At 40.1% G+C, this 22,215-nt stretch overlaps 2 protein-coding genes across 4 annotated transcripts in view; one reads left to right on the top strand and one right to left on the bottom strand.

Annotated features, from left to right (window-relative positions):
- Positions 1-10,172, bottom strand: part of trappc12 (trafficking protein particle complex subunit 12) — a 53,852-nt gene extending 43,680 nt beyond the window's left edge. For 2 of the 3 annotated variants that reach the window (XR_007570989.1, XM_050061472.1), the window contains exons 1-3: positions 10,043-10,064; positions 8,325-9,645; positions 5,638-5,754 (exon numbers count right to left, since the gene is read on the bottom strand). Coding sequence is in view for 2 of the 3 variants with exons in the window: in XM_050061472.1 (XP_049917429.1) it covers positions 5,638-5,754; positions 8,325-9,638 (1,431 nt within the window). In the remaining variant the exon portion in view is untranslated. Of the gene's footprint in view, positions 1-5,637; positions 5,755-8,324; positions 9,646-10,042; positions 10,065-10,125 lie in introns of those variants that run through there. The other variant, XM_050061473.1, reaches the window with a different exon arrangement.
- Positions 10,173-10,320: 148 nt separating this feature from the next.
- Positions 10,321-22,215, top strand: part of eipr1 (EARP complex and GARP complex interacting protein 1) — an 82,967-nt gene continuing 71,072 nt past the window's right edge. Inside the window, exons 1-2 of the mRNA XM_050062578.1 lie at positions 10,321-10,515; positions 10,692-10,775. Coding sequence (XP_049918535.1) covers positions 10,474-10,515; positions 10,692-10,775 — 126 coding nt within the window. The 5' untranslated portion in view covers positions 10,321-10,473. The remainder of the gene's footprint in view (positions 10,516-10,691; positions 10,776-22,215) is intronic.

Here is a 22,215-nt window from a genome sequence, read left to right as displayed (position 1 = left end):
TACCTCCAGAAAGTGAGCGGGAATGTTCCAAGAAAGCAACCGCGGCACTGACAATGCACAAAATCTAAAGCCACTGATTCAGAGACTGGAGAAGCTGCTTTAAAGGGATACTTTGCCGATTTTCAACTGGTTTTGTATCATAACAATGTGGGTACTATGTGTAAATGAACTACGGTACACTTCCCTCTATCTTTCCAGTGCGTAGACGTCCCTGCTCATCTCCCAGCTCAAATCTTTTCCCTGGCTCTAGGGCTGTTACTTGAACATTAGATTGTACTTCCTCATCTTTGCATGACCGCTGCCACCACAGACACAAAGAGTACAGAAGCAGATCAAGAGAGAGAGACAACCCTCTCTCTCTTTCTCTCTCTCAAACTCAGACCAAACTCAGATCAAACGTTAAAACTAGGCAGTGATGATCAAACATAAACCAAGATTCTTTTCCTGTAATGTCTGTTTCTCACCTAAAACGTCTTCAGAACCATATTTTAGTGCACTGTTTAGCTATAATGGGAGAGTTTGCAAACAGAAAGTTGGCACCATACTTTCTTACGTTTCCTGCATTGTAAAAAACTAGAATTATGATGCCTATTGCTTGCATGAAATGTTCTTCAGACATGTTTTGTCTGGTCATATGGCACCAATGTCAAATGTCTTCCCACTGCACAGACAACCCAGTTTTATAAAAAAAAAAGAAAGAAAAGAAAGAAAGACCATCTTTCAGCAGTTAAATACTGCTTTAAAATATTTTGAGTTGTTATGTGCATGTGGTTCCTGTCTTTTTTAATTTAACCTTTGAAAACAATACTCAGCATTATCATTAAGGATATCCCAATCAAGTTTTATTGGCCCTGATTCTAATCCAGGTCCTTAGCGGTCCACCGATTTATAGTTTTAGTCTGGCAAATTAATCGGCCAATAAGATGTTTTACAAACTATCTTCATTGGTAGAACTTGCCTCCAATTGTGGTCGATGGCTGCACAGCCTTAACCAGTCACATGGGGGCGTACATCACCGACTGGGGCTGAGGAGGGGAGGATTGTGTAAGAACGAGCAAAAAGGAGCTTCATCAGTGGGAACAGCTCCACACAAAGCAGGCCCCCTCTGCTGTATCTACCTGTATTGTTTTTAATTTTAACTTGTATTTACATGACATTTTGCCTGGACAGCGACTGCTGATCCAGCACTGTAACACAATTAGCGCTACAGTAAAAGTCCATGAGTCTGTGACTAAATGAATGCCATCATTTTCTGTTTAAAATTAAGAGGCCTCGTTCCAAAATAATAGCCCTCTAGTGTTTCATACACAGTCCAGCCATACACTAGGTTTTGACCTTGTCTTGTTTTTTTGTTTTATGAATTATTGAGAAAGATTTACAAAATTACTCCAGTCCAAAGGATCTTGTTTCAAATTACATTTTGATGTTTTATCAAGTTCAAAATATCTCTGATCACTGTTTTGCATGTAAGCTCCATACACACTGTTATGGTAATGCCATTGTGAGAATCTCTGGTTGACTTTAAGGAAAATGAATAGCTCAAAAAATATAGCATCACTCCCATCTAGATTTTTCACTGTTAGTTTGGTGATCAGTTCCAAATGTATTTATCAGTTACTCTAATACTGATGTTCAGTTCCAGATTTACAGTATATATTTATTTAGTTATTTATTACTCTGACTTTGATATTCAGGTAATGGCTTCTCCCTGTTTGAAATTATGGCTATCAAATCAGCCTTTAAAAATGCAGCATTGATGAATCTCTACTTACATATACCAAAATGTTAATTAATGTAATTTGACACACTGAAATAATAGCTGTATCCTTCTAAATCTGAACCACCTTATTACTCACAAACTACTTGATCATAATACTAAAAGCCCTGGTTAAAAATGTTAAGATGAAAAGTTTAACTGAAAGAACGTGACTCCTGAAATTGATGAAAAGTGATCTGCTAAGGAAAACACACATCGCTGTGACCACAGACCACAAACAAGTTTAGTTTTGGCCTGCTATCAACTTGCTCACGGAATGAATGTTAATTAACGACAGCTGATATGACCTGCTGCCGAAGATGTCTGTCATATTAACCGCTGAAATCGACAGTCTGCGCCAACTAAAAATGAGAAGCTGCTGTTTTGTACACTGATCTTTGCTAATGAGAAAGGGATTCATTACTGTCACAGTTTAGTGAATTTTTGCCAACTCAAGTGTCAGAACCGAGTCAATCACTGGTTTGCAACCTAATCATTTTTCACATTCACACACTCTAATTTTCACTCCCACTTGCACCGTAGAGTCCGGCTGCAACACTAGCAGGCTGAGGTGGACAAAACACAGAAGAGTTCAGTAAAGGAAGGATCGATTCTGATCGGCTTTATTTTAGCTGACAAGATCCATTACACTGTGCCTGGATCGGCCCAGATACTGCTCCTTAGGGTCAGCTTGGGAATTCTCTAATTATCATTATTTCATCATTGCACCTTATCTAGAATTATGAGAAATACTTTATTTGTCATGTCTTCTGCCAGGTACACTACAGTCCAGTGCACCTGCACAGCAACCATCCCTCACTAAACTCCTATTACAGCCGACATGACTCACGTTTTACCTTAAATCATTGGCCTTAATCATCATCTGTGAAGTTAAAACAAAAGATTTGTATAAAGTCAAAGAAACAAAAAGTGTGAATCCTGGTCCTACAACAGTTCAGTTATAAATAAGTAGAAAAAAACTATAAAGCAACAACAGAGAGTCTCTTCTTGATGGCTGCTGACAGCGCTGTTGAAATGGCACTGTAGCAGCAAGTAGAAACAGAAACAGGGAGTGCATTGTGCTGCTGCGCCCTCCAACAGTTGGGTATGAAGTTAGGAAAATTTTGAGACAAGACTAACTTTGTAAAAATGTGTACCCTGCCAGCCTCGGTATACAAAGAGGCAGTGGAAAAAGGCAAATGATGTTTGATTCGGGGACTCCATGACTGATGATCTGAATCATCTACGTTTAGAAGCCATCCCTAATTTTGGCTGAGTGAATAGAATAAAAGTGTATGTGATGTAGGCTATGTGTCTTTGTTAGGGAATGTATGTAGTATAATTCTATTGCTGCTGTGTAAAACTTGTAAGTCTAATTTTAACCTGCATTTTACTGCAGGCTTTTTTCCTCTGATTTTTGTTTCATGTGATTTACACTAATTTGTATGTTGTATGAATTCTCCTTTTAACACACAATTTTACTTATGCACGCTAAGAAGCTGTTGAGCCAGCATCAGACTGCAGGAGTTCTAAAATCCTAACTGATTTTGAAATCGGATAACCTCGTACATGGACACACTATAAGATTTGAAAATAATGGCACATCACAGGATATTACTAAGATTATCATGAGGGAGCATGCATGCACCAGATGTAAGCGGATGTAAACAAAGGTGAGACTGACGTGGTGCGACAGCTTGCTGTAATGTTAGCAATGCTTTGTAGTGAGAAAAAAGACGAAGGCTAAACTAGTCTGTATGAGAGAATGACTGGAGAAAGCAGTCAGCACAGACTGTCTATTCTTCAGCGAGATCTAGAGGTGAGATTTTAATAGTCAGCTTTAATATCTGTCAACAGTAGTTTGCTAGCTAAAGTTGGGGTAAAAGGCTGGACCGTTTACCACTGCTTGGTAACATCATCAGCTGCTCCGTACTGATGTAATCATATCTGTAATCATCTAAATGTTAAATATCAAACATGTTTAAAATTATCAGGGCAGCCCCGATGAGTCTGTGAGCAGTTCGGGAGGTTGAAAACTGGATCAGTAAACCTCTCACAGGGCTCGAAATTGCGACCAAAATTTCTCTGTGCGACCTCAAAATATAATTGGGAGCACTGGTGCCAGTGTAAATAATTCTTCTGGTGCGACTATTTTCCCAGGGTTCACTCTACCTCGTGAGCTGACAGTGACCAATCAAACGTGAGCTTGACCTTTAATGCTGATTTTAGATTGGTTATTAGCCTCAAATCACTCCGCGACCGCAGCATTTCTGTCACTCAGAGCTAACTAGAAGCCGAAGCTAATTCATGCCAGAGAGAAGAGAAAATGAAGAGAACGCTGAAATACTTTTTCAGAAAAAACACCACTGAACCACCACTGAACTAGCCTGGTGAAACCATCCTAATCTCGCGAGCTCATGTTCTATTTCGCTCCGCAGATCAGTCTGGCCACGCAATCACAAAGGCGCTTCTTTAAAAGCAGAACAAACGGCTGCACTGAAAGCTTTTATTGAAAAAAAGTCCTTCCTACGGGGTTTGGTAAAAGTTTAATTTACCAACTGGGTCCGCTGATCGGGAAAAAGATGGGACTCAGTGAAAACCCAGTGGCTATTGTTGTTTCTCCTCTAGTTGCTCTCATGGAGGAGCAGGTCAGGGAAGCGACCAAGCTGGGAATCACAGCCATGCAACTCGGAGTCCACAGTGAGGAGGAAACCCACAAAGATGGCAACACTCTTTCCCAGACATCATTACAGCTCATCTCCGCTGCAGCTTGCTGGTCTGTTTACAGTGGTGATGTGCTAGCCTACGTCACACGTTTCGTTTACTCTGATTGGTTTTCTGTCTTTCTAATCGCGTGAAGGGGCACTTTGAGTGACAGCTGTTGATACCGCCCCTCAGGAATAGAGGAAACGTACACTCTGTGTCCAGACCCATTCGCGTTTTGCGAAATGGGTCTGGCAACGCCAGGCTACCACTGAACACCACTGTGAATGAAAGAGAAACCTTAGATGATGACAATACTGAATCATCATCATCATCATCATCATCATCTAAGGTTTCTCTTTCATTCACAGTGGTGTTCAAGGTTTCTCTTTCATTCACAGTGGTGTTCAGTGGTTCAGTGGTGTTTTTTCTAAAAATGTCTTCCACTGAAAAAGTTGTTAAAGATAAGTGTACTATACACATACAATGTGATGTATACAGTATAATGTCGACTTTTTGTTGCAATAAAAAAACTGATTACACTGTTGGTGCTTCTTATATTATGGTGGGTGCTCCCAAAATTTTGCTGGTCCTCCTAACATTTTGAAGTTAGGAGCACCAGTGCTACCATGTAAAAAAGTTAATTTCAAGCCCTGTCTCATATTACCAGATAACCTGGGCTGGACATTGTTACTGACCAAAGTCCCAGACAAGATTTCTCCTATGACTGTCAAGATGGGTAAATTGGGAAATCATCCCAAAACTCCTGAAGTCTGAGCCCAACTTTACTCACTCGTTCTTGGAGTTTTCAATCATATTACACAGCCTTCAATGGCAGATGATGATAACTCAGTTGTCATGGAACTGCAGATGTTCAGAATAATGTTGAACATGTCAACTAAGCAAAACCTATTTGCTGATGCAGACTGTGTGAAAAAATTGAGTTGTGAGTGGACCTTGAGGGAAGATTGTTTTGTCCACAGCAGTTTTCAGGGTCAAGAATGAACTGTCAAGCTAAGAGGTTGTTCCGACTGCATGCAGATCAAGCAAAGACAAAGTAAATGGAAAATGAGCACCAAAGCTAAAATAATACAACAGTAAAGACAGTGACACACAGTGAATGATTTTCTAAACCATCAGAGGTGAACATGGACAAACAAACAAATGAACAGACTTACGATGAGCTGTTTGAGGCCTGTAAAGGACTGTTCCACAGAGTTGGCAGTCAGGACCTGGCGCTTCATTGCTGCTGGTTCTCCAAGGAAACGAAGCATTAAGTCTTTTACAGCGTCGCCCTGCAGCAAAGTACACACACAGAAATTTAACATCATGTGAAAGACCATAATGGAAGTGTCCAAGTAAGAGACCTGAGATTTGTCATGCTGGTATTTACACTAAGGAACCTAAGTACTACCTGCAGGATTTAAAAACATCAGATCAGTACTTAGTCTATGTTAAATGAGTTGGATTGGGACAAAAGGAAAAAAAACTCGATCTGGACATCCCTAGATTTGGACAGAATTACAATCAATAAAACAATGTTCAGCCCAAACAGTAACGGAGCAAAAAACAGACTGCAGAAAATGCTCTCTTTAATCCAGCTTTAGAGTGGATCTAATTTGTTTGCTGAAAACTGACTCTTAGTGGGCAAAAACACCAAGATGACGGAAAAAAAATCCTTGATTTTTATTCATTTATTCAAGCAGGCATTCAAACACACTGAGGGGATAATGAACACAATCTAAGCTGGGAGGTGGACGTACATTATAAGATTCAATTGAATAAATAACTGAATTGATGTTTCATCAGGGTTGTTATTACGGATAAATGTTTCTGTTGAAGGAGCTCAGAGGATGTTTATGAGAAATAACATGATATGCTGACACAGGAGGGAAGCAAGGGTGCGTGTATGTGTGCTTATAGACAAGTGGCAAGTGTCTCCCGCTATCTGTTGTGCCAGAGCAGGAGAATACACCCACTGTCATTCTGTGATAGACCAAAGAACTTTGTAGAATGTTAACATTTGTTTAAATCTGAATGATCAAGGTGGAGCTAGAGGCTGATACAAGTCTTGACATAAGTGATCATAGGTTTTTTAAGGTATCACTGCAATCTTTAAAAAACACAAAATGTGCTTTGTGAGCATTTTCATCTTTAGCATGAAGGTTGTTACCTTGGGTCCTGGCTGCTTTTCATAGAGAATGTGTCCAAGCTTTTTGATTAGAGCTGAGAGTTGTTACCGAACCTTAAATCACTAGAGCTGAAACAGTTTATTGATTAATTGATCTGCAGAGCTTCACAAAATTAATCAGCAAACATTTTGACAACCGATATGGTTGTTTAATCAAGCAAAATTGGCAAATAGTCAGAGGTTCTAGCGTCTCAAATGTGATGATTTGCTACCTTTCTGTGCTTTACATAAATTTAAATGAAATTGTTTTCAGTTCAGGACGGTTGGTTGAAGAAAACAAAGCCATGGGCTCTCAAAACTTGTGATGGGCACGTTTTTTCATATTTTGTGTTGATTACTCTTGGAGCATGCCGCTTACAATCTGGCTCCTGATCATTACCTTTTAATAAATTCCTCAAATTGCTCACATACGCTGTATGCGCTACATGTGTGTGTTTGTAATATATGTATATATATATATATATATATATATATATATATATAAAAATAAATAAAGCAGTAGTATAACTTAAATATCATTGTAAGGATAATAATTCCTGTTTGCTTTTTTCTTCAATTTAAAACAACACATTTTAAATCATTCTTTTATTGTATCTAATTCACAACTAAAAATAAGCCGCCTTTATTCAGAGACTTTATGTTCTCATTGTGTTAAATGACTAGTCTAATGATTTAGCTCTGCACTTCCACATATTTGGGAGCCTTGCAAAAGAATATTTTTTTAAAAGCAATACTTGAAAACCAAGCAGCAAAGGCAGAGGTATCCTGAATATCAGTCCACAGTATGATTCAAGCACCAAAGACAATGGATCCTACATTTCCCATGATGCAACACAATGCATCTTTTCATAGATTTTCCAAGTTTGTTGGGCCTGTACAGCAGACCAGTACATAACAGTACTTTGCAAAACATCAAGGCCCTTTTTTGGGGATAAAAAACACAAGTTGCTGTAAATGCAATTTGTTGTGTGTTTGGATTTTAATTTTGACAAATTTGTAAGAATTCATTTCTCATTAAACAAACATTTGTTTTATAGACATGTCTAATTATTTTGTGGCCTTGCCTTATCCTGATTATCTTAATAAATTAAGTTCGATCAGTGTACCCTCATGCCCCTTTAGTCTTGTCTGCAAATAACCAACCTGTTAATAGCCAACTGATAAATAAGATATGATACTGCTATACTGTATACCTGTACTGCAGCAGCCTCCCCCTCGAGTTAGCTATCCATCAGTAGTAACTGTCACAGGCATTATTTAGCCAGTTACCACACTGAGAGTAAATATCTATGTATCTTATGTGCCTCAGATGTCAGTGGGAAAGCCTTAGTTAACCAACTTCATGTCAGCTTTTCAGCATTTTCCCATTTCTGTCCCCCCAAAAGGGGACGTGACTTTGGTGAATGGCACTTGATGACACAATGTAGTTCTGGTGTATGTCTTTCAAACTCCACAAATCTAGTTTGTAATGCAGGCTTTCTGTTAAAAATGTGTGGTCTCAAAGCACAAGCAACTTTTTTTCACAGGCTGAGTAGCACTACCCATGATATGTCAAGTGAGCTTCAAATGAAATATTTGTGGAGTACCCTTTGTAAAAAAAAAAAAAAAAAAGGCATTCAACAACTTCACATATGTGGTATGAAAAGCATTTTACTGCCCAAATGCTTGTCCTACCTGAAGATTGTCAAACTTGAGTCCAGGCATGGTGAGTCTGTTGGTCTCTACATAGGCTGGGCTGTACTGCTGGGTGGCTACAGAGATCAACACCTTCCTGGTCTCCTCAGATGGCAGCCAGGCATCATGGCGCCTGTCCACCTCACTCAGGCTCAGTGCTGTCGCAAATGGATCATCACTGCCCGAGAACACTGCTTGGAGCTGATTGAAAGGCTGAGTAGCCGGGGCGGGGGCTTGAGTTGGAGCTGGGGCTGCTTGGGGTGGAGGAGGTTGGGACTTGGAGGTGGCTACAGTAGGGGCAGGGCTAAACACTGAACTAGGGGTGGGAGCACCAGAGTCCAGAGGTCCTCCAGGGGTGGAGATGGAGGAGGAGGTGGAAGAGAGCTGGCGCTCAGGGGTGGGAGCTATGGGCGCTGGGCTGGGACCAGGAGGGATCTCAGCATTTGGGTTTGAAACAGAGATGAAGGAGGAGGGGGCAGTGAAGGAATCAAAGAAATCAGAGGCTGGGTTGACCTGTCCATTGTCAGTGAAGAACTTACTGAGGCTGGGGCTGGGCTGGCACACAAGAGGGGCCGTCAGCTTGCTTGGGGTCACTGCTTCATCGGTTCCTCCACCAGTCCCCATGCTGAAGCTGGGGGACTTGATAAGGGTGGGCTGGAAGCCATCAGGCACCAGAGACTTCGGCTGGGTGCCCTGGCTGAATATGGTGCATACAGGTATAGGTTCTTCCTTTGGGCTTGTCCCTTTAGCTTCTTGTGGTGATGGTTCCCCACTTTTAAGATCAGATGGGCTCTGCGTGTCACCTTGAGGGGAAACACAGGCTGTGACTTGCTCTTGTGTGTCTGTCTGTTCCTTGGAATCCTCATCTAAGTCCTCCACAGCACCACCTTTCTCCTGTTCCTCGATTGAAACTTGAATCTCAGTTGTATTCTGTCCAATTTCACTTTGATCCTCTTTGTCATCTGATGTCTCTGGTGCATTCTCTTCCTCCTCCCCTCCATCCAGAAAGGAGTCAATGGGAGCTACATCATCCTCCTCACTGTTATTAGGTGAGTCAGAAATCATGACGCTCTCCATCATCTGGTCATTGAGCTTGTCCAACAGGCTCTCTGAAGGTGTAGCGCTGCTGTCCTGCGGGGTGGCAAAGTCCCCACCCAAGTCGATGCTGTCCTCCTGGGAAATGATGTTTTCTCTGGAAGGGGTCTGGCTGGTGGCTGGCTCCGGAGGGTCTGGGCCTGGGGTTTCCTTGGTTACATCTTCCACTGTGATGTCCAAGGTGACTGGCCGCTGGGCAGGAGCCTCCCCACTATCCATCTTACTGCTTTTGACAATGTAACACAGCAATAAGACATTATCTTTTGAGTCAATATCAACAGTGATAGACTTATATTCTGTACGTTATTGGACAACACTGTGCAGCAGCACGTCCTGACATTATAAGCATACGCTATTTATTACAAGCTCTTATCGTCAGCATTGAGCTGTATCTAAAGAGAACGAGTAAGTTTCACGCCTTTTATTCATGCTAAAAGTGCTGTCACGAAAGAGCATTAACCCGAGTTACTGGAGGATTGTTGTTGCTTTGGTTCTGGCTATGTTGCTAATGCTACATTAGCCGGTTGACAGTCGTACGCTAACTTAGCTGAGCTGCTAGTTGCAAACGTAAACTACCCGCCTGACTAATACCTGCCCACGTTTTAAAAAACCACGTAACGTACCAACGTCACCGTGCTATTCACTCCACTTCGTGAGGAAATACCACTAATAAAAACAGAAACACAAACACGGTTATGTTTCTTACCTTGCTGCAGTCTGACAGCTACAACTCTAGTGCGCACGCGCAGACCCAAGGAAAGCTCCATGTACTGTATCCCAGAGCAGTCAAAATTCCTCCCAACGTCTTTTTTAGTATTCTCGACTTCTTCTACGTACGTTTCAAATCGTACACCACGTTGCAAGACCGACATTACGTAGTATTTTAGTCACACGCTTTCCCCCCAGTTTTTTAATCGCGGAAGTGCAGCTACTGTGTTGTGTTTTGTGCAGTACGTAGCACAGTTATATATTTTTTTTTCAAGCGCTTCCATTGTGAGACGACGTTCAAAAAAAGATTAGAAATCTCCAACTCTGGCAACAGGCACCGCAGAAAATGGAGGACGACGCTCCTGTTATTTATGGTCTTGAATTTCAGGTACTGTCACACCATTCATTACTATGTAACTGAGGGAAAGCTAGCTCTATCTATTCTGTTCTATTTCACTTATTGGTAATTCCTAGCTGGTTCAACATTCAGTTATATTTTATTCTGTTGATAAAAACGTCATTTATGTGAATGGGCAGTCATGGTATTTTGTGGCTACTTTGCAGGCACGAGCACTTACTGCCCAGACAGCTGAAACTGATGCCATTCGTTTTCTTGTGGGCACACAGTCATTGAAATTTGACAACCAGGTAAGACAGTTCATGACAGACACTTCATATGCTTTAAATGTGGATGAAAGGAGGGTTAGTTGTCTGCATCAAGAAGCAACAGGCACCCTCTATTCTACTCCTTTAGTCCATAGTAGTAGCCTAGTTTGTGTCCCCATGCAATTGTTTTTATGTGTTTGTCTTTTGATAATAATAGGGAAAAAAGCAGTGTGCGTGTATCCTGCTGTTACTGCATGGCCCTTTCATTTTGAGAGATACATGATGCTGCATCTGATCGGCTTAGTAATTGTAACAATGGACAAGACCCTATTATACATGGAAAATGTTATATGAAATATATATAAGTAGGGTAAATGCACCTAAACAGAAAACAATCAAGCATAGATACAATAAAATATTTAAATGATCTAAAGTGATTACCAATCAAAAACTAGATTTAAAAGATGTATTTTTAACTGATTATTACCTGAGAGTAGAGCTTTTTCTTATGAGCAAACAGTAGACATGCCATTGAGATTTCAGAAATATGGTTTGACAAAAAAGTAGATTGAGTTAGCGTTATTATCATTATTATTATTATTATTATTATTATTGTTATTATTTGTTTATTTATAAGGTACAAGTACAGAGAAACATTGACAGTTGCAGAAACAGAGTCAGATGTACATTCATTCATTCATTCTCCGTAACCGCTTATCCTGTTAGGGGTTGTGGGGGGGGGGGGGGCTGAAGCCTTTCTCAGCTGAGATTGGCGAGAGGCAGAGTACACCCTGGACAGGTCACCAGACTATCACAGTGCTGACGCATAGAGACAGACAACCATTCTTGCTCACATTCACACCTACAGCCAATTTAGAGTCATCAGTTAACCTAGCCTACCTAGTCTGTGGCATGTGGGAGGAAGCCTGAGTACCCCTGGGCTCCCCCACCCCAGGTACCAACCAGAAACCCTCTTGTTTTGAGGCAATACTGCTAACCACTGCTTCACTGTGTCACCACTGTATTGGTATTTGTAGGGAACAAGTACAGAGAAACATTGACAGTTGCAGAAGCAGTGTCAGATGTACAGCACACACGTAACTTAGGCTTATTTACAGCACGAGGTCCTTGATTAGCGTTTATAGTTTAAGTAATCTTTAAAATGACATGTTTAAAATCTTAAGATTAGTACATATAATAATCAAAAACAACAACAACCACAACCACCAACTAGTGTTGTCAAATGTATTAATTTATAGATACATATTGATACTGAATATGTGAAACTGTTTCAGTACTCAATTTCCTCATTATCAATACACCCGTACCAGCTGCCCTTCCTCCCTCTATTATACTCACATACGCTTCTCTGCTATTAACAAAGAAAAGAAAAGTCACTGTTGTCATGTTATAGCCTTGTTATATTTATATTTATAATTATCATTTAATAAAAAAACTTAAATTGTATGCCCTCAATGTCAATTTTCCCCATTGAATCAAAAACTATACCAAATGTCAATATTTTTCTAGGTATTGTATCAAAGTTAGAAAACCCAGTATTGTGTTTACACTAATGACAACTCACATACAACTCTTAAACAGACTAATGAATCAACAAAACAGCAAGCCAAACATTTATAGCATTAACCCAAGTACACAAATAATGATTAGCTGGTGTCATGATTACAGTTGTGGTCAAGTTTTAACAAGGACTTGATTGTTGTGGAAAACGTCTTAAAATCCTGCATCTGCTTTGGGCTGTCATGTAGGGAATTCTAGAGGGTTGTGTCTTTAATTGAGAATGCAGTCTGTGTAAAGTATTACAGTGTCTAATTATACAGTTTTCTTCCGAATTACTTCAGGTATTAGAAGCAGTATGGTGAAGTTTAGTGATGAACTTGTTCAAAGTGGGTGGAGCTAGATGGTGGAGACGTTTAAATGTAAATGTGAGGTTTGAGTAATGAATGACATCGTCAAAAGTGAGAAGATTATACCTCTTTAGTATGTTGCAGTAATGACATCTTGGTGGTTTCTTGTCCAGACTTTTGATAGCTTGCTTGGAATGGGGTAGTGATAGTAGTTGAAGGCAGAGACTAAAGCCTGAGACCAAGAGGTTATGCAGTGTGAGAGATGAGAAAAAAAACCATTGCATGCATACTTATTAGATCTTTATTAAATGGTAAGCAGTGTCTAACTTGCCTAAAGGTGTGAAGAGTAGCCCAAACATTTTTTCTACCACCTTTTTTGTGTTCATCAAACTTTAGCTGAGAGTCTAAAACAATGCCAAGATATTTTTTTTTTTTTTTAGTTTTCAGTTTGCTCATGAGATCTCAAGTTAAAAAGAAAGGGATTGTGTTCTTTTAAATATGAAAATAAAAAGCTGCTTTTTAATCAATTGCATATGGTTAAGTTTCTATTTACACTAGTATAACATGTCAAAAAGAAATTTTGACAGGATGAAATAAAGTCACGAATAACTTTCTCCAGGTCAGAGGCAGACAGGCTTGTTTTAGAATTTCTGTTAAATGTTAAAAGCATGACCAAATAACCTCTTGCATCGCATTTCATTTTTAAAATTCAGATGAGAGTCAAAGATGACTCTTAGATTTATGCACAGGAGCATGATATTGGCCTGCATGATGACATAAAGTTGGAGGGGCCAATTGAAAAAAATGCCCAACCCTCACTGAGTCGGAGGAAGTTTGGAGAAGTTAAGCACTTAATTTTGGCCTAAAACCTAAGACCTCAACCTTAGATCCAGATTTCATTTGTGGTTGCCTTTGACTTTTCTCAAGGCAATCAGGATTTGAGTGCAGAAAGGGTGAGCTCTGTTTTTTAGGGGGGTTTCATACAATACAGCTTAGTCCTGCAAATTTGAAAAAAAAAAAAAAAAAAAAGAGTGGTTACAAATGCTTGAATAGACCCCAAAGATCCGAAAAGGTCAAGTTTTTATATGGTACTTTTGTTTTCCTGGGGTGTGGATGTAAAAAGATGGCAGTCCAATTCTTCTTGTCTCAAGGATACTTTATTTCTTAAGACATTTTTTCATACTGAAGAACAAAGGTTCATGGAAAGATCAGCATATTAACCATAAGCATTAATAACTGCAATATTGGTTCTATTTTGGTTACCTCAGAGAAAATGCTGAAGAACATCTGTATTGACCAGTAAATGTCAAATATTCAAGAATTTAATAAATAACAAACCTTGACATGGTATTAAAACAACTTATGAGAAAACTAAAGAACATGACTGACAAGTGTAGTATTTACAAATGGGCAGTTTTGTTAACCTTGTATTGCTGGTGATCTGTATCTCATTAATTTCCTTTTTCATTCATACTATTCATTACCAGTCCTAAAGCAACACCAGCCAAGGTTGCCAATAATTGCATATTTCATTGTAATTAGTTCCTTTTCTTTGGATGGAAAATAAATTACACATATTGTATTGTATTTTTGCTTGGTTTGTTAGATTTAAGATTTGGTATTGTGACGTGTAAGTAAAGTAAAAGCCAACCCAAGATATCCTTTAGTTGGCGTCTCGTCTAACTGTATTTGCTTTTTTTGGCACTGTATCTCTTGAAGGCCTGCTGCTTACGTTCTGGCAGCTGGTTGCTACCTTTTGATACAGCACTGACCTCACCTGAGTGCTGTGGTGGTACACACCCATAAACACTGGGAAAACAGAAAATAAGAGGGCAGAGTCTCACACCACACACTGAGAGTGGGTCATAAGTGATGATGGAGAGGGATTACATTTGTAAGAGTGTGAGAGAGGAGAGATGAACACTGATATGGGTCATGTGACGCAACTTGACCCTATATTGATATAAACGGTGTTTTCTAAAAATATATCTATATAAAGCACATAGTTGTTATATCGCCCACCCCTATCACTTAGACACAGAAACATGGGAAAATAGGGTCCAGGTTGAAAAATACCAAACTCTCCCTTTAAATGTGAGCTTTTTCTTCTTTCTCTCCTCTGATTTGTATTCTTCTAAATTGAATATATGACTTGGACTATAGCAGAAAGAAACAATGTCACCTTGGGATGATTTGTTGTGGTCATTTTTTCAGCTATTTTCCACCATTTCATAGACCAAACCATTAATTCAAATAGAAAATCAACTGAATAATAAATAATCATAGTAATTGCCTGTTACAGCTTTAAATGAATTAATTGTTCTTAACAAAATGTCAGAATATTTTATAAAATGCCTATCAAAATTTCTCATGGCCCAAGTTGACATCATCCATTTGTTTATTTTGTTCAAAGCACAGTTCACATTTGGGAAGCTGGAACCAGCATCTCAAATGTGAGGTTTGTGGCAGTTTTGCTTAATAGAATTATTAAACGGCTTTTATTTTTCCACTTAATTGTTTCCTCTATGAAACACCAGAAAACAGTGAAAAATGTTACCACAGTGAAAGAGAAAGAGAAGCGGTAAATTCTCATGTGAGAAGTTGGAACCAGTGAATGTTTATTTATAGCTTGAATATGATAATATTAATATATTTATCACAAATACTATAGCTATGAATTCATTTTTTGTCAACTGATTAATTGTGTCAGAGCTAAGTTGTTCATCAGTTATCAAAATTCATGTGAATGAATTATGTGTTGATTGATAATTCACCTACGAGTTGTTTCAGCACTACTTTGGGACTACAGGTATTGCTCAGGCTCAGTCTGGCCCGCATACATCAGCTGCAACTGGAGGCGATCCTAAAAAATAGACCGATCTGTTGCATGTGCATCCATGTTGTGTGTATGTCTGCGGTTTCTCTGCGAAAGACTGTATGCCTGAGTGTTGGTCAGGATTTTGTGCTGTGAGTGTGTTTGTAGGAGAAAAAGTGAGGGGGGGTATGTGCATGCATGCACATCTTGCAGAGGTCATTACAGAGACAGATGACAGAAACAGTTGGCTCTAAACGGGGGAGAAATAATTAGCTCTCTGAGAGAGAGAGAGAGAGAGAGAGAGACAGAGAGATAGAGAGAGAGAGAGGGACAGAGAGAGAGAGAGATAGACACAGAGATATATTTCTGCCTTGAAAAAAAAATGAGCCTATTTTCTGGCAGACTTCAGTGTGAAAACGGTCTGGCACTGAATACAGACGTAGTTCAATCCAAGTCTTGTGTAGCGAGTCTAATACAGAGCTTGTTGGGAATGGTGACAATGCATCCCAGTCGATCTGTGTGATTTCTTATTACACTCTGTCAGTAGCTTAATATACTCCTCCTAACACTTTCCTGCATTCTGGCATAAGAGCACAGAGCTGAAACACAAGAAAACCAGAGGCAAACAGTGTAAATCTAATCTTAGAACAGTTATTAGATTCATGTAGTAATGTATGCCTATTGCTCATTTATTCGTCCGTTTGCTTTAAAGGGACAGTTCACCTCTGAATCAAAAATACATGTTTTTTCCTCTTTTCTCATGTGCTATTTAATTATCACCAATGCCTCTCTCTCTCTGGAAATCATGAACCACTAGCTAGCTTCCTTCTGTGCAGAGATAGAGTTAGCGGGTGTAGCTTGGTAGAAAGAAAATAGTTCCTCCATAAAACTGCTCACAGCAAGGTCTGTGGATTATTTTTGAGTAACCAGGTCATGATTTCTGGAAAGAGACATTGCGGTTGAGTTTTCAGATGTATTTTTTTGTTTTTGGTGCTTAGAGCACCACAAGGAGAGTGCCATCTAGTTCCATTATGTTGGAGAAAAGGCAGATATCTCTATAGCCATATCTCTAACACTTGGCAATTCACCCCAAAACAATCTAGATCGATAAATAGCAAAACAGGTAAGATTAAAAACATGTATTTTTGATTGGAGGTGAACTGTCCCTTTTAAGACCACTGTAAACTGCGCAGTTCTGTGATGTGTCAGACTAAAGTTAGCAGAGAATTTTCAATCCAGAACAGGTATCTTAGATCGCACTGTAAGTAGGGTACCACTCCTCCTATGAATTCAGATGCTGATTTCTGTATTTAACGTGGATGCCAGATCCACTTAATGAAGTCAGTGGGCTCTAATTTTGTGGCGGCACGCTGACTGTATTCTCCTGACTTTGAAAATCATATTTTATTTTGGTGACCATCTGAGAGCACACAGTATATAGGTGGGAGGTTAATCCAGGGAAGGCAGCACAAAGCAAGTCATTGGTATTATGGTGGAAAATGTCTTAGCGATGAGAATAGCTGACCCTGCCTGTTTCTGGCATCTGTTAGCTGCCACTTTGGTTATTTTGTCGCAAACTAATGACTTGGGTCAAATGTGCAGTAATTACAGAATAATGCAGTAAATAAACGTTTTCAAGTTAATACCGTCCAACCAATTTGCTTACACCTAAAATTAATATGATCGATTCTTATAGTATCTGCTCTCCACAGCTGATTTATACTGTATGAAAGTGATCATATAAACTGCCTCATCAAACTATTTATTATTCTTTCTTTCTTTTATTATCATACTAATAAACTGTTAAAAAAAAAACACACCATCTGCCTCTGGCTGCAGATTTATGGTGCTCTGTGCTGTTCACATCCTGCCTTTCTACACCATGATTTCCTGGAGAAGCCAATTCTGGATTTGTTGAGCTGTCCTCGTCACGTTTTTTACTTGTAATGTCATTATACAAACAAGCGTTTAAAACACTGGCTCAGAAGCAAATAATATTGCACCATGGTAACATTCAGAAAAAATATAATTTATTAAGTTTTGAGAATTTTATAAATCTCTCATTCGTAAAATTGATTTTTTTAGTTTGTGAATGGCCTTGCCTCAGAACTAGTCATATTTTAAATATAACAGCAAAGGAGCCACAATGAGGGGAGCAGTTGGTGGAGACTGCAAACCAGCAAAACGCAAAAACCTAACTGTGTTCACTCTGTCTTTGAGTGTGGCCATTCAGAACAGCCTTAAATGTATTTGACTTTTAAAGATGTTGGACAGCATGTTGTACAAATAAGCATTACCTGGCACTAACTCTTAAACCCGTCCACTGACTGCAAATTGAGAGCTTTGGAAACCAAACACAGAAAAATTCTGCCAGGCCTTAGTAATCAAAGTGTTTGTCTAATGGACAAACAGCATCGCAGACCCCTCTCCGATATCAACTTTTGTTAACTTTCTGAAGCAATCGGACAATCACGCACTGTTTACACACCAACAGGCTAGGTGTATAAAGATGTGAAAGTAGGCAGTGTTTGAAAAGCTCTCTCAAACTCTCTTTATAAAAAAATCTTAAGAAAACGTCCTTTATTACTCTTTGTGTATACGATTGATTGCAAAACCATGAATTCCTTTGTAAAGACACTGTTCCCAATTGTGTGCTGCTGTTTCCGCCTGTGTAATTAATCACTCTTGCTCAAAGACCAAGCCCCCAGGAACAGTGGCGGGCTTTAACACAGATTTGACATAGTGGCCGAAGTGTAGAAGTACAACTTCCAGGTCCGTCATGTGAAGCCATCGGGCCCCAAACTGCTCTAACCAGTAGACTTACATTATGAAAAAGCTGTCTGTAAATCAGTTGCTAATTTTTCTTTGGAGCATCACAACCTTGCGAAATGTCAGAAATCCAAATATTAAACTTTCGGCCCAGTCAGCATTTTGAAATTATAGAAGAGCCACATGATTAAATTTTATTAAATCATTTATATCATTTTTTCCTTAATCAAGTTAGCAGAGGGCTAAACCAGAAGTAGCCTTGTCAGGCATTAGGCCTCATTTACACCGCAAGCGATGCGTTCGCGTAGTGCTTGCGAACGGTCGCTGTTTACTTGCATTTTCATTTCAGCGAGCATGTTAACAGGTTAGAGCATTCACACCGCATCCGTTCTGCGCGCTGCTCGAGTCGCACTGCTTTTGCGAGCAAGCTCGAAAATAGAAGAGACACCGTTTTTTTGCGAGTTTGCATGTGTTGTGACCTCTCTCGGCCACCGTAGACATCTCCCCCTTGACCAAGCGAGACCTGATAGGCACGTTTCATGTACTTACCCATTTGTAGTGCTAAATAATAATTCTCCAAGCGTTGGAATAATCACTGGCGCACGAACCTGTCCAACCTGGGCCTTGGGTCCAAACTCACTTCTTCTTTGGGGTTTATTGGAGATTTGCAAACACGGTGCACTACCGCCACCAACTGTTTGGGTGTGGTTTGTATTTTGATGGGACAGCAGCGGCCGCTGCGCGACGTGTCTTTTTGTCTTTGGTGTGAATACACGTGTGCTGCCGCTATGCTAGTGGACCGCTTCTCATGGCTTTCGGTGTAAATTAGGCCTAGTCTCTAAGGCATTTGCTGTATGGGGCTTTGGATGTGGAAGATCTGGATAATTTTATTCACAGGCAGTTGAACTTTTTGTCTTCATATACCACTGAGTAACTTTCATAAGAATGATCAGGGACCCACCCTGCAAAAGACAAGCAAAAGATAAAGAAATCTTTGATTGTATTTGGTTTAACGACAGGCTTGTAATGTGACCATTTGGAACAGGTATAAAGACTTTTGGCTGTAGATGTGGTTGACATATTCTATGACCCACTTTGTTTGAAGCTTATCTAAAATTGTGACTGATACAACAGCCCATGTCTACAAACTGACTTCTTGTAATAGAGCATAAGAGCAGACAAAAAACGCAAGTCAACACAAAACTGTAAACTCCATTTATATCAGTTTTTTTAAGGAGGTACACTGATAGCTTTACAGCAAACTCTCTGTTTTGCAGCATTTATGCAACATGAGTATGGGAGTTGCTTGCATATTTTCTTCATGCTCATAGTAGCGCTATGATTCATCATGCATTCATTGCACACTCTGATATCTCTCTAAATTAATAGACACATCTACAGTATCTCAGTGTGGTATGCAAAGAATCTGCAAGATTGCTGCTATCACATAGTATGTATGTATGTGTGCATTTTACTTGTTGCTGGTGCCTTATTTTTCATTTATGATATGTTGTTTTAAGTTGTGTACTTTGAGAGCAAACAGAATTCAAACCCATGTTGTTAAAAGTTAAAAGTATACTTTTCTGACTTGTGCTTTGTTTTATGACATTATTTTGTTAAAGAGCATTCAAAGCCGTAAATTCTAACAGAGATCGTTATTCATCTTTTAGGTTTTGCTCTTTGAGATGACCCTACATTTGAACCTCGGGTTCAGTCAGTGCAGTCCGTTTTATTCATGAAGCTCATTGTCTTTTTCACTCTGCATAAGTTTGCCAGCCAATATTGGTTAGCTCAGTTCGTCTAAGTTTGAACTTGCAATGTGAAAAATCTTTTTTCGATGGGCATTTCAGCCCTGATAGCTTCTGCTGTATCCATAAGCCTGCTGGCCTCTCCACCTCCCATTAAGCATAATGCAGGGTGGAAATGTCTCTCTTAACTCGCAGAGCACCTCTCAAATCCCTCAGAGACCAATAGCTGGAATGACAAATAGGAGGGCACGTCGGCATGGCATTTAAGGCTGCTAACGAGATAAAGCGCCCGAGCTTGGCACCTCTCACCCGCTCGCTACTCCTCCGCCCCGCTTACTGTCATCTGTGCAGCTAAAGAGCTTTAGCGGAGAGGCCCCTGAAGTGGGGGCCACGAGCCAGCTTGGCTTTATCCCTCCCTTACCCCCTCTTCCCAATCTCCCTCCTCTCCCCTTCCCTGCCTTGATTCCTCCCACCACCGGCACATAATTAAAAGTGCTGGGCTGGGTGCCCAAGTGGCTGAAGGCTATGAGTCACTCCCCAGGCCTGGAAGAATGAGGGATAAATCACCTGGGGGAGGAGGGCTGGAACTTCTCTCTCCCCTCACACCTGGGTTCATTCGGGGGGACCCTATTACCAGGCCCTCCAATTACCCTGTCCCGCCAGCCTGAATTTATTTGTACCGCTCCCCCACCACCATAAAATTATAACTTTGCGTAATAATTTTTTGCTCGATGCAGTCCAACCCAAGGTTAATAGCTGCCTAGCTGACTTTGAGGAGGCTGAAGGATGCTGCCGCTACGATGCCATTCTCCTCCTCCTCCTCACGCCCCCTCCTTTCATCCTCTTTTTCAGCCTGTAAAAGTAGTACAGGGAAGGGGAGTGGAAGTGCCTAGCAGGAGTTATTGTCCAGTGCAACCCCATTAACGGTCCCCCAAGGTGCTGTAAGTGTCTCTCTTATGGGAGAAACCGCCATTAATTGTCTGATCAAACCTTGAGACCCTCACTGTTTTACTGCATTGTAGGCCCTGAACTGCATTCAGTTGAGAGGGCCCTCATAGAATAGATTTCCATCTAATGAAAAGAACTCGGTAAGGAGGAGTTTCTATTAACTTCTTATGGATAAAAGTTTAGCTTGTTTGTTGAACTTGTGTGCTGTAAAGTCTAGACAGCTGTTGACGTGTTTTCAAGTGCAGCCGAGACCTCAGCATTACACCAGGTCAAGGAAGCTTGTAAGTATTTCCGTCACCTTACGGCAGATAGTAGTTTAGGTGTAACTGTTAACAAGTTCTTGGTATGCATCTTTAAATGGTAAATGTTCTCTGAACACATGCACCTGTACAAGGCGTTGTCTGTGCAAAACACAGTCTAAAATTATATCAAAAATCAAGGAACAAGGGGGGAAAAGGGAGTATGAGTTTCAGCAAGCATTCAGTGCCTTACCTGACAATTTAAATAGAGTTGAAGTTGCTAGCCATTCCTATGACAACCTTATTTGGAATAACCCCACTTATAATATATATGTTCAGGGTCGTCATCAGCCCGCCCAAGAGTTGTCAGTGTCAGCTTATTCAAAAATAGAATTCCTGCGTATCCCAAATAGTATTGGTGCCGCATACTTTAAGGTTTTAACATCAGTTATTCTGCTTGATTCAAAAGGGATGCATTAAAACTGGAAACAATGACTGTCCGCCCTTGCTAAAATTTGCCCACAGCTTTACTAAATTATATTTAAAAATGGAAACCTCATACAAAAAGAGCACATTATAAATGCATCTGCAGGATTTGATATTAGCTGGGTTGAGGGAAAATCTGTTAACCCTATGGGCCCGAACAACGCATAGTGCGTCCAAATTCACACCTGTACTCTACTGATTTTTTCCACGACCGTGCGTCATAGCGAGAAGCCACACAGATCACGTGAAACAGCGGAATTATAGCTTTCCGACCAAGGCCAACCACTTGTCGGTAGTCCAATGTTTTCACAGCGAAAAACAATGATAAAGTTACACTAAAATTATGTATAACAGAGCTTTCATACAGCTCTGCACACACATTACTCTTGGATGGATTGCTCGCAAATGCAGGCTCGCATAGAAATGCCACGTATATCACATGAAAATGCAGGAGCAGAGCTTTCCAGTGACACCACACACATCATTATGCTGCCATCCCATCATGCTATAAATCCAGATTAATTGTCTACAAAATAAAAACCTGACGAATTTCTTTACAATCCATTATACAGATCTTGTTATCAGTCACTTCATATAGTGAGGAATATC

The sequence above is a fragment of the Epinephelus moara genome, chromosome 14 (assembly GCF_006386435.1).
Source record: "Epinephelus moara isolate mb chromosome 14, YSFRI_EMoa_1.0, whole genome shotgun sequence".
Taxonomy (NCBI): Eukaryota; Metazoa; Chordata; class Actinopteri; order Perciformes; family Serranidae; genus Epinephelus; species Epinephelus moara.
This window is presented reverse-complemented; position numbering and strand designations above follow the sequence as displayed.